This window comes from Tupaia chinensis, unplaced genomic scaffold (genome assembly GCF_000334495.1).
Source record: "Tupaia chinensis unplaced genomic scaffold, TupChi_1.0 Scaffold000063_1, whole genome shotgun sequence".
Lineage (NCBI taxonomy): Eukaryota > Metazoa > Chordata > Mammalia > Scandentia > Tupaiidae > Tupaia > Tupaia belangeri.
Genome location: NW_006159521.1, coordinates 7,255,856 through 7,272,486, shown reverse-complemented (window position 1 = coordinate 7,272,486; position 16,631 = coordinate 7,255,856). Strand labels below are relative to the sequence as shown.

The 16,631-nt window shown below is 50.0% G+C and overlaps 1 protein-coding gene across 2 annotated transcripts in view; it reads right to left on the bottom strand.

The window, feature by feature from the left end:
* MYO1E (myosin IE) overlaps window positions 1-16,631 on the bottom strand; it is a 301,820-nt gene that overhangs the window by 5,027 nt on the left and 280,162 nt on the right. For both annotated transcript variants that reach the window (XM_027765947.1, XM_006141773.3), the window contains one exon: window positions 1,424-1,593. In XM_027765947.1, the coding sequence (XP_027621748.1) occupies window positions 1,447-1,593 (147 nt within the window). In that variant the 3' untranslated portion in view covers window positions 1,424-1,446. The remainder of the gene's footprint in view (window positions 1-1,423; window positions 1,594-16,631) is intronic.

Genomic DNA, 16,631 nt, shown 5'->3' with positions numbered 1-16,631 from the left:
ATGTTTTTCTGACATACTCAGTCAGGAGTTTTGTTTTTGTTTTTAAATTTAATTGCCAGAGGGTGTGTCTCTGGCATTTGCCAGTGACAGAGGAAAAGTGCCCTCCAGTGGGGTGTGGTCACACTGCAGTCTGCCTCCATTTCTCCATCCTGTCAGGATTCTGGGCACGCGTGCACACACACCCCCCCCCACACACAAACACACACACGTGCTCAGCACGTTTCTCAGGCTGCTGGACTCAGGATTCCAACTGCGGCAGGCCGTGCAGGATCTGCTCCCTGAACACCGACGGCACAGAGCCAGCCCTTTACCTTAGTTTTGCTGTTTCCATCGGCACTTGTGTGTGATTTTATATAAATATACGCGTTCATATTCTTCTTTTCATATCGGTCAATCCCATGGCTCACTTTGTGACAGATGGTTTATAATGGATATATCCCTGGCTTCCATCATTCATTATGAAGAAGCCGTAAAGTTAGGTTGGGCTAAACCTCACCGTCTCTCGAGAGCAGTCCCTGCCACATCTAACCCACTCCGGTAATAGCCGTCTTCCCACGCAGCTGACTGCGGAGGGGCACATGACTAATTTGGTCCAGTCAGAGAGGAAGTTAGGACTTTGTCCAATGGCTGAGAAGTTTCAGAGATGAGGTAGATTGCAGACATGATTGATGTTGGCCTGGAATTACCACTGCCTCTTTGCTACCATGAAAAAACCAGCTTGAGAAGGGAGCAGATAGAAAGAAGAGGGCAGAGCTAACAAGGGGAAGTCTTGAACAACCTGAGACTGAAGCCTGGTTTGCCTTCACGAGTTTTAGAGAAGCCCATAAGTTCTCTTTATATTAGAGCTAGTTTTCATTTATTTATTTTTAAAATTTGCCATAGAGCACACGCACTTGTGGGAGACAGGCAGGGAAGTCCCCTGAGGGCAGACGACCATGCCAAAATCACGTCTCCACCATTCTCTTCTTGGGACTTTGGGCACACACACCGGGTGTGTTTTCAAGCTGCTGGATCTGGGACTCAAACCATGCAGTTGGTCACGTGAGATCCAGCTGTCCTAACCACCATGCTACCTAGCTGGCCCACGAGCTACTTTATTTTCTTTTTAAGAGATTTTTCCTACAGGGCATGTGCACTCACTGGAGCAGAGAGGCAGAAAGCGAGAAATCGCCCCCTTCCCCCCAGGGGAGATGACTATGCCATAGTCTCTTTTTCTCCATTCTCCTCTTGGGATTTTGGGCACACATGTACATGTGCTCAGAGTGAGTTTTAAGCTACTGGGTCCAGGACTTGAACTGCGGTCAGCCATGTGGGAGTCTAGCGACATAACCATTACGCCATCTGCTGGTCCCCCACGAGCTACTTCTTATGGCAATGAAACTGCACGCTCGTCGGGAGGCTGGCCAGCCGACTGTGCACTGACCTTCTTTGATGATATCGATAACGTCATTGGCATTGAAGCTGAGTTCGTCCGTGTCCTGAGCGTCGTAGGCGTACAGAGCCTTGCACTGTGGCACCTGAGGCTTGGGCTTGGGCTGGGGCTTGGGTCTGCCCCCTGCTGGGGGAGGCCGGCTGGTCGTTTGTCTCCGGACACTGTGGAGAGAAGGGGGCAGATGAGAAGGGGGGACCAACCGGAGGCAGCAGCACCGTGTGGGAGGGCACTGGTCGGTGGGGTTCAACCCCCGCTCTGCCCACAGAAGCTCCACAGGTCAGGGTATACTCCGCAAACCTCCCTGAGAATAAGCACTCCCTCCCTGGCAAGGATGCCGCAAAAGCACGTTCCTGAACGTTAGCTGGTGTTTCGCCTGAACTGCACTCCCCCCGGGAATTCACCACCGCCCTGCATTTCGCACGGACAGTCCTGCCTGTCTTCCAGTTTCTCCATGAGGCAGAGACCCGTAGGCAGCACAGTCCGTTTTATTACGGCACGGGACACCTGCAGCCTGCTCTTGCTCACTCAGCACGGTCGAGATGCTCCCTGTGGGTGAGCAGAACTGCGGGTCGTCCACCTTAGTCCGCCCGGGCCACTGTGGACACGTCCGTGTTTGCTATGACAGACACACGCTGCTGTGAGCAGACCTGGAAAGGCATTTTTCCAGAGCGGTTTCTCAACAGCAGCACAATCGGCGTTTGGGCAAGACAGTTAGTTGTTCAGTGTTTGCACAGGGTAAGCCGCATCTCTGGGAAACCTCCCCTTCCCTCCAGTCACAATCATCAAAATTCAGGGCTGGAAACGTAACGCGGCCTCCTAGCCTTTTTTTTTTTAAGTTTGCTATAGGTCATGTGCGCTGCCAGAGAGCGAGAAAGTGAGAAGCCATCACACCCGCCACCCCCGGGGAGGGGCATGGCAACACCGCAAGCCCTCCCACTCCATTTTCCTCTTGGGAGATTGGGCACATAGGCGCATGTACCCAGTGTGATTGATTATCTTTTCTTTCTTTTTTAAAAAAAATATTATTTTATTTAACTTTATTTCTTATTAAAAAAATATTTCCAGAGAGATAGAGAGAGAGAAGGAAAGTGAAAAAGCAAGCCTCCAGGTCTGGGACTTGAACCACAGTCAGCCATGTGGGATTCCAGTGCCCTTAACCACCACGCCACTCGCTGGCCGCACCCAGTGTGATTTTCAAGCTATCAAATCTAGGACTCAGACTGCCCAGTCGGCCGTGGTGGTGGCACAGTGGTATTGCAACTGGACCCACATGGGGAAGGTCCTGCGTTTATGTCCTGGGACCTTCCTGGATGATGGCAGGAAGGCCCTGTTGAGGGTGCCTGTCTCTCTCTCTCTCCTTCTCTCATGAAATAAAAATACACAATGATGACAACAAAATCCCTTCCCCACTTTGCATAAGGAGAAACCAAAGTAAAGCCTACATTCATCCACTCGCTTACAAAAGAAACAAGATTTCTTCTGAAAGGTTGGGCTGGAAATGAACTGCGGGACTGAATAGGTTTGGACATGTCTGGTAGCATCTGCAGGAGGAAGCAGGAAAGGAGAGGGTCTTCCCTTGGTGGAGTTCTGGACAGAACCATCACGCAGTTTCGAGCTGTGGTTTCAGAGGCCGCAGCTCGCTGTCCTGGAGGCCCTGTGATGACAGATGCTCACTGGGTACTCGTGTTTAAGCGGGATCCCGAGGGTGTGGTTTGCAGCTGGTGTAGGGCCGTTCTCAGCTGGAGCGGGGCTCCCGAGACTGGGTCCTATCCTCACCCCACGTGGGAGGGAACAAAAACCCAAGGATATCCAGGCTCTGCTGCCCTCAGACCAACACGTGGACACATGCACACGCAGCACTTGGGTCCTGGAGGAAGGCCATCAGTTCCTACCTCGTGCCTGTTGGAAATCCCCACTCCCGCTGCGGAAGTGCTTGCTCTCTGAGAGCTGGCCAGGCAAGCAGCTTTGAGTTACACACCCCGTAGACTGGGGATGTGCCAGCATTTGGTTCCTAAGAGCCATTAGACTGGATGCCAGAAGCCATCTGATCCCCCAGCAATAAGGAATGCAAGGGAGGAGGTGGGCCTTAGCACACCAGGGAGGAAGGAAGCCTCCAGCCTGGCGGCTCCATGGATCAGGCTTGGGGTGCACCTGGATGCATGCGTGCTCGCTCTTACCTCCTCCCTGCCCCTAAATACTCTTAGACAGAAATCTGGCTTCTCTGTCCAGAAGGAAAAAATCTACTATGATGAGTACAATCAATAGGGCCTCTGTAGCCCAGCGGTGTTAGAGACTGGGTGCAAGCCCTTCTTGTTCGTGGCACCCTCCCCAGGGGAGGTGGTTAGACTTCTTAGTGGGAAGACAAGAAGCATGACCCCTTGAGCGTTCAGACTATCGCACTGCCGCTGGGCAGAAGGCCTGCCCTTCCTCTGTGCCCCATCTGCCTTGGACTTTGACTGAGCCAGCTCTGCCCCCCCTCCGTCTCTTTCCCGAAGGTTGCTTCCTTTCCAGACTCTTGGCCTTGGTGCTAGGTCAGCTTCCCTGAGTTCAGCCAACCCTCCACCTGCAAATCCTAACGTCTTCTCTTTGCTCTTGGAAAAGGATCAAACCTATTGTGGTGCGTTACAAATTTCTGCCAGATGGGGCCCCTGCTCACGTCCGGCTGTAGCCACAGGTGTGTAAGCCTGCCTTCTTTCTTTCATGTTTATGATTTCTATGAGTGAGAGACAGAGAGGCAGACACCCTCAACAGGGTTCTCATGCTGTGACCCACTCCCATCTTCAGCCAGCCCTGGATTGTGGGCATGCACTCAGCATGTTCAAGGAATCTTTGGATGCAAACCCAGACCCCTCTCATGTGGGTTAGCCTTGCAGAGCACTGCAGGATGGCTGTGCCACCATCTAGCCCCTTCCCACCTCTCTTTCTGGACCTGGTGGGTCAGGGTCCCTTGTTCGCTTTCTCCTAGCTTACCTCATCTTAACTGTGAAAACCACAAGGTTTCCCCCTTAAGATCAGGAACAAAACAAAGATGTCAGCACTCATCACTCCTGTTCAATATTATACTAGAAACTCTAGCCACGGCAATTAGGCAAGAAAAATAAAAGGCATTTGGGTTGGAAAAAAGTGAAAATACCTCACAGTGTGGATAAGAAGACCTGGCACATAGCTAATCCCAAGGAAGACTCTACAAAAAACGATTATAATAAACAAGCTAAGCAACATTACAGGATATTAGATCAATATACAAAAATCAGCTGTATTGTTTTTAAGAGAGAGATTTTTGCTATAGGGCGTGTATGCTTGCCAAAGAGACAGAGAGACAGATAGATATACAGTGAGAAATCATCCCCCAGGGGATGGCCACACCACAACCTCTTCTCTTCCATTCTCCTCTTAGAATTTTGGACACACACGCACATGTGTCCAGTTTTGAGTTTTAAGCTGCCAGGTCTGGGACTTGAACTGTGGGTGACTACATGGGAGTCCAGTAACGTAACCATTATGCCATCTGCTGGTCCCCCAAAACTAGCTATATTTCTATAAATAGCAATGAATAATCCTAAAATGAAATTGGTACAATTTCATTTATGATACATTAAAAAATGATACTAAGGAATAAATTTAACAGAAGTATGATTCTATTTATATGAAACATCCCAAATAGGCTGATCTTGTTTGTTTTTTGAGAGACTTTTGCTATTAGGGAGTGCGTACTTGCCAGAGAGACAGGGACAAAAAGCGAGAAATCACCCCCTGGGGGAATGGCCCTTCTCTTTCATTCTCCTCTTGGGGTTTTGGGCATGCATGCACATGCACCTGGCATGAGTTTCAAGCCGCCTGGTCCGGGACTGAAGCTACAATCAGCCATTTGGGAGTCCAGCACCTTAACCACGTCACCTGCTAGCCCCCAGATTAGACTGATCTATGCTGACAAAAAAGTAGATTAGTGGTTGCCTAGGGTTGAGAATGGGTCATGTTGGCTAATAGGAAGGAGGTTTTTGGGGTGATGAAAATGTTCTAAAATTAGATTATGTGATATTTGCACGACTGTGAATATACTAGAATTGTACACTTTAAATTGGTTGATTTTATGGTACATATATCTCAATAAATCTGTTTAAAACAAAATAGGAGGGTGCCAGCAGGTGGCATGGTGGTTTAAGAGCGAGGGGCTCCTGCATGGCTGACCACAGTTTGAGTCCCAGACCTGGCAGCTTGCTTTCTCACTCTCTCTCTCTTTGTGTCTTTCTTTCTCACTCTGTCTGTCTCTGGTCAAATACAAATAAATAAATAAAATTAAAGAAAAATAATTATTAAAAAAAAGTAAATAAAACAAAAAAAGGAGGGGCCAGCAGGTGGCATGGTGGTAAAGGCACTGGACTCACACATGGTGGACCCGGTTGGAGTCCTGGACCTGGCAGCTTGTTTTCTCGCTTTTCCTTTCTCTCTCTCTGGTCAAATTAAAAAATAATAACAAATGGAATTAAATTAATAATTATTTAAAAAAGATGTAAGGATACTTAAAAAAAAAAAAAAAAGGAGAGGTAACTAGCATGGGCCTCTCCAGGCTGTGCAGCGTTTTGCTGAGACCCAGAATGGTGTCACCACTTGCCTGTCAGGGAGCTGAGAGGGCGTCCCAGGCGTGTCCCAGGAAGGTGGGAGAGGAGGAGACGGGGGTGGGAAGGGTCATTCAACCCCTCATGTATGCTGCCACTGCACGGTCTCTGATCTTAAGGCGTCGAAGAATACTTCCTCAGGACAAGTACCACAGGCCGAAGCAAAACCTTAGGAATTACTTGGGGTGGATGGACAGCAGACTTGATTGCCCTAGGCCCAGGACAACTGCTACCAGGCTGGCAAGCTAAGCCACTTGGTCATTTATCACTAATCCATAGATGGCGGGAGAGGCCCGGGCAGCCCTGGGGTGTGGGTTCCCTGGAGTGCAGAATGCGACTGGTGGGCTCCACTAGGGTGGGCCTGGGCCTGTCTCTGCTCACTGCTGTGGCCTCTGGACCTGGAACACAGTGTGGTTTCAAGCCACAAGGGCTACTAGAGGGACAGTGTGCAGCAGAGAAGCCGCCTGTGCACTGGGCTTGAGGCCCAGCCATGGGCAGTCCACGGCTTGCATAAGTCTCCTCCCCTCTGTAGGGACCAATGTCTACCTGTAAAACACGAGTGGATTCGAAGAAAGCTTTACAGAGAGCTCTCAACGAGGTCTCTACCACAGATGTACCAAGGAACTTGGGACGCCTGTGTGACAAGAGGCACCGTTGCTGCCATTCACCACACTGGGACCTGGAAACCACCAAGCAACACTGTCAGCCCAACGGCCATTTCCCCTATCCCAGGAGACAGGCTCCAACAGCCTCTTAACCCAGACAGTCTCCTTCCTGTCACTAGGTGGCGATCCTGTGTAGTTAAAGTGAGGAGAAATAATGCTTTTCCATAACTGATTGAAACTGATGTTTGAGGGTTTTCAGGCAGCCAGAGCCTGCTGCCCCCAGCCAAGGCGCTGGGTGAATCCAGTGGAGATAGGAGCTCGGAGCCCCCCAGGCAGCAGAGACCCGCAACCTGCAGGGCAGGAACCGGCTCAGTCCTGCAGGAGGAGGGGGTTTTAGTTAGAACTTCAGGAATTTTGTGAGCCAGTTTTAAAATATAGCCATTATTGGGACCAGCAGGTTGCATGGTGGTAAAGGCACTGGACCCTCTCACATGGTTGACCACGGTTCGAGTCCCATACCTGGTGGCTTACTTTCTCTCTCTCTCTCTGGTCAAATTAAAAAAAAAAAGAATAAATAAAATTAATTATTTAAAAAAGAAAATAAATATGGCTATTATTAAAAATGATACCATATATCAACTTATAATTGGATGAATTACGTTAAAAGCAATGGCGTGGTGGCACTGGCCTCCTATGTGGCTGGCTGCGGTTGGAGCCCCTGACCTGGTGGCCTGAAACCATGCCAGGTGCGTGTGCGTGCGTGCCTAAAATCCCGGAAGGAGAATGGAGGAGAAGGGATTGCAAGTGTGGCCGTCCCCCCTGGGGGTGATTTCTGACTTTCACTCACTCATTCTCTCCCTGATGAGCATGTGCCCTATGGCAAAAACTTTTTTTTTGGCTATAGGGTGTGTGCGCTCACCAGACAGAGAGAGACAGAGAGATAGAAAGCGAGAAATCACCCCCCAGGGGGAATGGCCATGTTGTAATCCCCTCTCCTCCATTCTCCTCTCGGGATCTTGGGCACACACGCACACGTGCCTGGCGTGAGTTTAAGCCACCGGGTCCGGGACTTGAGCTGCGGTCGACTACGTGGGAGTCCAGCGACATAGCCATTACACTAACTGCTGGTCCCGACAAAAACCTTTAAAAAAAAAAAAACAAGTGAAGGCTATAAATACTCATAATTCATTGCTTCCTAATTGTTTTATTTCTATTTATGTTCTTAAAGTTATTGATGTCTACGGCTGAGGTGGTGGGAAGACACTGGTAGTCACGCAGGCTGTGTGAATCAGCTATGGTGACAGTATTTTATTACACTGACTGGCAGAGGGTACAATCCAGGCCTTTCGATCCCCATAGCACTTGTTTATTTATACCATTGTCCCCACATTACCCTCGGAGCACCCCATGTTCACTTTAGCCTAAAGGTGCTTGGCCTATGTTTATTTTTAATTTTGCTACAGTGTGTGTGTGCTGACCAGAGAGAGAACAAGTGAGCAAGCTCCCTTCCATGGAGAATGGTCATGGACTCTTCTCCATTCTCTCGTGATCTGGGCACGAATGCACACATACCTGGTGTGTTTTACAAGTTGCTGGGTCTTGGGAGTCAAGCAGCCAGCCATGTGGGATCCAGCCGCCCCAGCCACCATGCCGCTGGCTGGCTACACCTACATTTATTTCGTAACAGCTATACAGGATTTAGATAATGTTGGTACCTCTGCTATTCTGTGATATCTGCATTTTGAATGAACTTCACTCAAACTTCAGGATAGAAAACTGTGTGATGAAAACAATTCCTGCATTGGCAGAATGGGGGCACAAGAAGCTCAGACTCACAATAATGAAGTTACTTTACCTGTGGCTATTTTTTTTTTTTTTTCTGGTAAAGGTTCTTGTCTTAGGGCACATGTGCTCATTGGAGAGAGAGAGAGAGAGACAGAAAATGAGAGGGAAAGTGAGAAATCACCCCACGGGGCGGATGGCCACCTGCAATCCCTTCTCCTCCATTCTCCTCCTGGCATGTTTCAAGCCATCGGGTCCAGGACTTGAACTGTGGTTGGTCATGTGGGAGTCCAGTGATGTAATCACTATGTCATCTGCTGGCCCCTCCTGTGGTCATTTCACATTTACCTATGTGTGTGTGTGTGAGTGAATGGTGTTTCATGTAGTTTTAGCACAGCACAAACTGGCTTCTCTGTTGTCACTTGACCCATCACTCCGGGATAATCTGCACAGGCCGAGCTGCTGTGGCTGTCGCCCATTTACATAACAAACACAAGAAGCTGAGCTACGGCAACTCCTTTCCACACGGGTTCTTCCTGTCCGTGGGCATTAGCCCTCCAACCCAGCCAGGTTGTGCCCACGCGGCAAATCCAGTTCCGGGATGAATCAAGCAGTCCACCCAGCTTGCTCCCGGCAACCTTGTTCTGAGACAGAAGTTGCCTCTCGGTGGCTGGGAAACACCAAGGCGATGCCTCTGCCCAAGATGTTAGGACAGCTGCTGACCCTGGGGCCCTTGTACACAGGGGCACGATCACACAGGTGCCAAAAGTCTACAAGATAACAAAACTCTAAAGGACACGGTGGCCAGGCGGTGTTACCGTGGCGGCTGGACCCACATGGCTGACTGTGCAGTTCTAGTCCCAGACCTGGCAGGCTGAAACACGCCAGGCACTTGCGCATGCGTGCTCCAAATCCCAAGAGGACAATGGAGGAAAAGGGGCTGCAACATGGTCATCCCCCAGGGGGTGATTTCTCACTTTCCCTCTCTCTCTATCTCTCTGGCAAGTGCACACACCTTACAGCAAAACTAAAAATAAACAAACGAACAAAAACACCCAACTCCAAACAACCTCAAACCTCTCTAAATTGAGGACTGGTTACTTTCCTCTGCCTGTTAATGTTGCTCAGTCTCCATGGGGTGTGAGTTGTTACGGTGATCGGAGCAAAGATGTTTAGTTAGACTGTAGCGTGGTACAGAGCGAGAAATCTGGGGCCTTGGTTAAAACTGCCCCGAAGCAGCCCTCATGTCTGGGGCCGGCCACACCGTAACTACACAGTGGCTCCCTGGGTACTGGGGAGAAGGCTCCTGCCTGGTCCCCTGCACGGCTTCCCTGGGTTGCCTGCTCCCCCCATGAGAGCCAGCAATGCCTGAAGAGTGCTCCCCTGGAGTTCAAAGCCCCGGGAAGGCTGAGATTTGAGTTCCCGAGGGTAAAGCCACTGAGCCACTTTTCAGTCTCAATAGGATATGAAAATTTCCTCGCAAGACTAAAGCAGATGAATAACAGTAACGAAACAAACACAGAACTTCCTAGCTGCATAGTGTTTTACAGTGTACAGAGCTCTTCTTTTTATAAAATGTTTATTCACCAGAGGGTGCACTTGGTAGAAGGGGAGCAGTTACCCCACACGGGGCGTGGTCACACTGCAATCCTGCCTCCTCTATTTCTCTGTTCTGTCAGGATTTGGGGCCTATATACACGTGTGTGCAGGGCATTATTTCTCAAGCCCCCGGGTCTGGGACTCGAACCACGCATTTGGCCATGTGGGATATGGCTCCCTTAATTACTAGACCATGCAGTTGGCCTGCCCTTACTTTAACAACAACAAAAAAAAAAGTATTTTTTTTTCTTCAGAGAGAGCAAGTGAGCGAGCACACGCACCCAAGTGCGTACCCTCTGCAGTCTCGCCACTACCCACCCCTAGCTTCAGGCGGCCCGATTTGAGGCATGTGTGTTCCTGGCAAACTCAGGGAGGTCTCTGTCTCTGACCTGGGAACCCTCCTATGTGGCTTGGCCTTGCAGAGGTTTGTGTTTTATTGCTGCACCATCTGGCCCCCAAAGTCCTTTAATCTTCAAGAAAACCCTGAGAAACAGGTTTTTAAGTCATATCATTGTGATCTCTGTTATATGGGTGAGGATACCACGTGTAGAAACGTTACGTGGCAGGGCCAGCCAGTGGCACAGTGGTTGAGATGGCTAGATTCCAATGGCTGACTGTTCGAGTCCCAGACTCAGCGGCTCAAAAAACACACCTGGCATGTGCGTGTGCACGCGTGCCCAGAATCCCATGAGGAGAACGAAGAAGGGATTGTGGCAGGGTGCCCCCTTGTGGGAGATGCTTTCTCACTTTCCCTCCCTGTCTCTATCTCTGGTAAGCACCCACTCACCGTTAGCAAACCCCAAATGAATAAATAACAATAATAAGATAAGTGACAAGCATGAGGCGACACACAGAAGGCACGTGGCTCTGTCAATGTTCGATGAACAAATAATGAACCAGACTCACGTCTGTCCTCACAACGGCAAATCCCATGCTCTGCACACTGCCATGCCACCTCTTTAGGACTTCCCACGGCCGCTGGGTGGGTGTGCCCCGTCTAGGCCAGGGAGAGCTGGGATTAAGCTTTTAAATATCACCCCTTTGTTCTGCAGATATAAAATTTATGTCTTGCAATTCCAAGAAGGAGAATCATGGCATTTTATTTCATTGGCTCTTTAAAATATGGTCTGTTCCAAAAGGTTGAATCTATCAACATTACTGGAAACGTGGGAACAGATGCCAGGAATTCCTAAGCCCCAAGCCTGCCTGGGCCAGGATACGCCTGCTGCTTCTGTAGACTATGGGTTGAGAAATATTACTATTGGACACTTGTTGGAAATTTTAAGCCCGTTGAAAATATGACTCCATTAGGACAGTCTTCACGAGAGACATACAGGCACTAGGGCTTTGCTGCTGACTGCGCCTTTGTGGCATGGCCCGAAGCCTTGCCGCTGAGCACTTGCAGCATTTTCTCTCTCCCCAACTTCTGGTTGGATTGCTTTCTGGAGTAGCTTGGAATTTCTTGAAGTTATCCTTCCATGAAGCGGACCACAGGATTAAAAAGAGCAAGAAAAAGGGCAACAGACATTTCCAGCCCAGGTTTTAACGCCTCCAGTCATTAACTGCGGGCTGACGAGGTTCACTGCAGTTATAGGACAGAACGGTCCTAAGGACACTAGGTCGGTAGATCGTGCTCCCAAGACGTCAGAGCAAAGGTGAGCCAAGGACCTGCTTCTGTGATTCCTGCTCACCTGTGTTCATTCCTTGAGAACCAGGGATGATATCAACCTGAACTTGAATTTTCAAAAGCTGTGCTAAGAGGCTGCAAGATAACGACTCCCTCTGCATCTCTCTTACTGTGGAGAATGAGGATAACATGGAACGATGGTTACTGTGTGCACAAGTACAGTCGTGTGGTCCCCGATGGTTCCTGAGAAACGTGTCAGCAGGAGATTTCACCAGTGTCAACGCCACAAAGGGCACTTACACAAGCAGGATGGGATAGCCTACCACACAGCTGGGCTATCTGGTATACTAAAAAGAGCAACAGACATTTCCAGCCCAGGTTTTAACACCTCCAGTCATTAACTGCGGGCTGATGAGGTTCACTGCAGTTACAGGACAGAACGGTCCTAAGGACACTAGGTCGGTAGATCGTGCTCCCAAGACGTCAGAGCAAAGGTGAGCCAAGGACCTGCTTCTGTGATTCCTGTTCACCCTGTGCTCATTCCTTGAGAACCAGGGATGATATCAACCTGAACTTGAATTTTCAAAAGCTGTGCTAAGAGGCTGCAAGATAACGACTCCCTCTGCATCTCTCTTACTGTGGAGAATGAGGATAACATGGAACGGTGGTTACTGTGTGCACAAGTATAGTCGCGTGGTACCCGATGATGGGGATGTTCCTGAGAAACGTGTCAGCAGATTTCACCAGTGTCAACGCCACAAAAGGCACTTACACAAGCAGGATGGGACAGCCTACCACACAGCTGGGCTATCTGGTATACCCGATTACGCTCTTATGGAACCACCATCCCATTTTATACAAGATCTGTCATCGACCAAAGCGGCATTAATGCAGCACATGACTGTATTATAACCCTTATGCTGTCGTCCTCCCAGTTGGGGGTCCAGCCTGGTGGTGTGGTGATTAAAGCAGCTGGGTCTCACATGGCCAACTGTGTGGTTCAAGTCCTGGACTTGGCAGCTTGAAAAAATACACCAGGTGCGTCTGTGCCTGCCCAGAGTCCTGAGAGGAGAATGGAGCGGAAGGAACTGCGGAGTGGCCATTCCCAATGGGGAGCGCTTTCTCACTTTCTCTCTGTCTCTGTCTCTCTCTGCAGTGAACACATGTGCCCTATAACAACAACGAAAATAATGTTGTCGGGACTGTAATTAATTTAGTGCAGGTTTCATGCTCTCTCCGGAAACAACTGACTGAACCTAAAATAAACCAATAAAGACTTTCGTGGATTGACTTCAAGTGCTAATTACATTTCATTTTATCCATACTACAAGATCTACAAGAAACGATTGGTTCTACTAACATATCTGTAAAGAAAAAGTACATCGAAGGGTAGGAAGGAGAAAAGAAAGATAAAACCTGTGGTGTAAAAACCCAGGAAAGAAAGATCATGGTAAATCTTGTTTCTACGAACTGGAAATTTAAGCTCACTGTTTGGAATGGTGCTACATATAGACACCCTCATGTTTATGGAAAATGTACAAGTTTGGGATCCCAAAATTCCATTTGTGTCCCAGCAACCTCCATGGAGTAAGTGCAGCTCATGTTTTCTTGGCAAAAAGAAGCTGTTAGATTCAGGTAACCTTGAGGCTCCTAAAATGTCACAGTCAAGGTCTTCAGTTACATTAGTAACATCCAGGCTCACCTTATGTGTTTCAGAAAATACCCAGAACAAACTCAGCCCTTCGACCAAGGTACAATTCCTTTCTTTCTTACTTTTTAAGAGATTTTTGGCTTAAAGTGTGTGTGCTTGCTGGAGAGACAGAGACAGAGACAGTGAGAGGAAAAGTGAGAAATCATTCCCCAGGAGGACGGCCATGCCGCAATCCCTTCTCTATTCTCCTCCTGAGATCTTGGGCATGCATGCACATCTGCCCAGCGTAATTTTCAAGTCCCTGGTCTGGGACTTAAACTGCAGTTGGTCATGTGGGAGTCCAGCAAAGTAACTGCTACCCCATCTGCTGGCCCTTCCTTCTTTTTAAAAAATTTGTAGAGGGCATGTGCAATTGCCAGAGATAGAGAGCGAGAGACCTGGTTGTTGAATGTACTGTATATGAAAGACAGGCAGAGACAAACTCAGAATTATGTGCTAGGATGTCAGCAGAAAGAAAACATGACTTAGGAAACAGGGGGATAGCCATGCCGCAGTCCCTTTTCCTCCATTTTCCCCTCAGGATCTTGGGCTGGCATGCACACATGCCCAGAATATTTTTCAAGTCACAGAATCTGGGCCTGCAAACTAGGCAGCTGGCCATGTGGGACCCAGCTGCCTTAACCAGCATGCCACCTGCTGTGCCCCCAAAGACAGAAAGTGAGAAATCCCCCCCCATGGGGGATGGCCACACCACAATCCCTTCTCCTCCATTCTTCTCTTGGGATCTTGGGCACGCATGCACACGTGCCTGGCGTGAGTTTAAGCCACTGGGTCTGGGACTCGAACTGCGATCGACTACATGAGAGTTCAGCGACATAGCCATTACGCTAACTGCTGGTCCCCCCCAAGGTACAAGTTCTTAAGGAATGTCTGCACCACAGACTGGTGAGTACAAAGAAGGGGCTGGCTAGGATTCCTGTGGCTACCGAACGTCTGACTTCATGTGCCCAATAATAGACAACAGACAGACGGGGACATCTTGCTGCCTGGTAGGTGGTGTGAAGGTGTCCTCTCCTTCCGGCCTCACAGCCAGATAGCATTATGGGTACCTGGTATTGAGGCTGAGGGTGGTGAGGATGCGACGAGACCCCAGGAGGGCAACACACAGTGGAGGGCTGGAAGGGAGCAGCCTCAGTTCAGACACAACGTTCCTAAATTGCCTGCTTTGGCTGGCAGAGGCTCCCGTTGGCCGAGGTGCAAGTCTGCGACTCACAAAGCCGGCTGGAAAGATGGTGTGGCTTGCCAAAGCCGAGAAGGAGGAAGCTAGCAAACGGAGCGGAGAGAACGGATGCACGCTGTGGGTTGTTTTGAACCCTGCCTACGTGGGGACGTCAAGCTGGGTGTCTGTGATGACTTCCGTGACATTCGTCCCTCCGAGCAGTGCAGGCCTGCACTGCAGAGGGAAGACCCTGCGACCTGAGGGCACCTGCCGATTCCCTTCTGCACAGGCCCTTGCCTGGCTGCCTGGAGCACGCCACAGGTGCTGCCACGATGTGGTCCCTGGATGGGCAGCAGTGACACCACCTGGGAACTTGTAGAAAGGCAGATTCTTGGGGCCAGCAGATGGAATGGTGGTTAAGGCACTGGATTCCCACATAGTTGGCCATGGTTCGCATCCCAGACCCAGCGGCTTGAGAATCACACCAGGTGCGTGTGTGTGCGTGCCCAAAATCCCACGAGGAGAATGGAGAGAAGGGACTGTGGTGTGGCCATGCTCCTTGGGCGGTGATTTCTTACTTTCTTCTCTGTTTCTTTCTATCTCTTTCTGGCAAGTACACACGCCCTCTGGCAAAAACCTAATAAAGAAAGGCAGATTCTTGGGTCCTGCTCAGACCCGCTGAATCAGAAGCTCTGGAAGTGGGCAGCAGCTCTTCTGGTGATTCTAGTGCACACGAGAATTTGAAAACTACTGCTTTAGACCAAGCCAATCCAGCAAAGCATGGTCAATAGAAGTGGCAGGAGAGCTACCTACAAAAGGGGAGCGCTGGGGGAGAGCGTGGAGGGATGGCAAGAGGAGCAAGCGCTAACACAGGGTGGATCTGCCCAGCTGAGGGCCGCCTGTGACAAACCAAGGTGCTTCCGCATCTGTAGCCCAAATGAGGCGTCAGGTAAGAGTGGCCGGGGGAAAAGAACAGGAGAGCTGTGCAGTCTGCAGGGAAGAGGTCAGAGTGGGCTGGAGAAGGCCTGTTTTTTTTTTTTTTTTGAGAGCTTTTTGCTATGGGGCACGTGTGCTCGTCAGGAAGACAGAGACAGTGAGACAGAAAGTGAGAAATCAGCCCCCGGGGGGGATGGCCACGCCACAATCCCTTCTCCTCCATTCTCCTCTCAGGATCTTGGGCATGCACGCACATACTTGGAGAGAGTTTAAGCCACTGGGTCCGGGACTTGAACCACGGTCGACTACATGGCAGTCCAGCGACATAGCCGTTATGCCACCTGCTGGTCCCGCAGCCCTGTTCTTGATTCAGCAGACAGAGCTGCTCCACCACTGAGCATGAGCCAGTGCTAGGAGATTCCTGAAGTCACTAGTTTAACCCCTGAGGTAGTGGCTGCATCATCGTCACCACCACTGTCATCGGGCTACGGTTAATTGGCCCCTTACATGCCAAGTGCACGCCAGGTATTTCACATGTGTTACTTCTACCATCCCTTTAGGTCGCCGGTGTGTATTAATGCACAGACCAGAGAACTGGACTTCCCGAGGCTAAGCGGCAATGCCCTTCGCTAGGTAACTGTGGCTAAAATCGACTTCCCCCGGGCGGGGCTGTCTCTGACACTTGACCGCACAGCTCTGCAACACCCCTGCCTGGACCTGCACTCACCCCGTGCCCGGACACTCCCGGGGGCAGGGTGCTCCTGGCCCCTTAGGCGGTTGGTATTTGGGCTGCTACGAGTTTCATCCTCTCACTGGGCCTGCCTCTGCCTCCTGCGGGGTTCAGCCCCTGATGTGGGCCCGAGAGCTAGTCCTGCCACACCGCAGTACGTGTCCCCTCCCCCTTTCACACTGACTTCGGGTCTCTCTACAGGATTCTAGGGAGCTTCACTTGCTGCTTTGGAATAAAAGACTTGGGTTCCTCTGAAGGCAGGGAGGATCTCATTTTAAAGCTAGGAAATTCATATTCTTAAATAAACCCAAACGCCTCTTAGAGCACTGGGATGTTAGTCTTTTTTTTTTTTTTTTTCTTTCCTTAAGAGATTTTTGCAGGACTAGCAGTTAGCGTAATGGCTATGTCGCTGGACTCCCACGTAGTTGACCGCG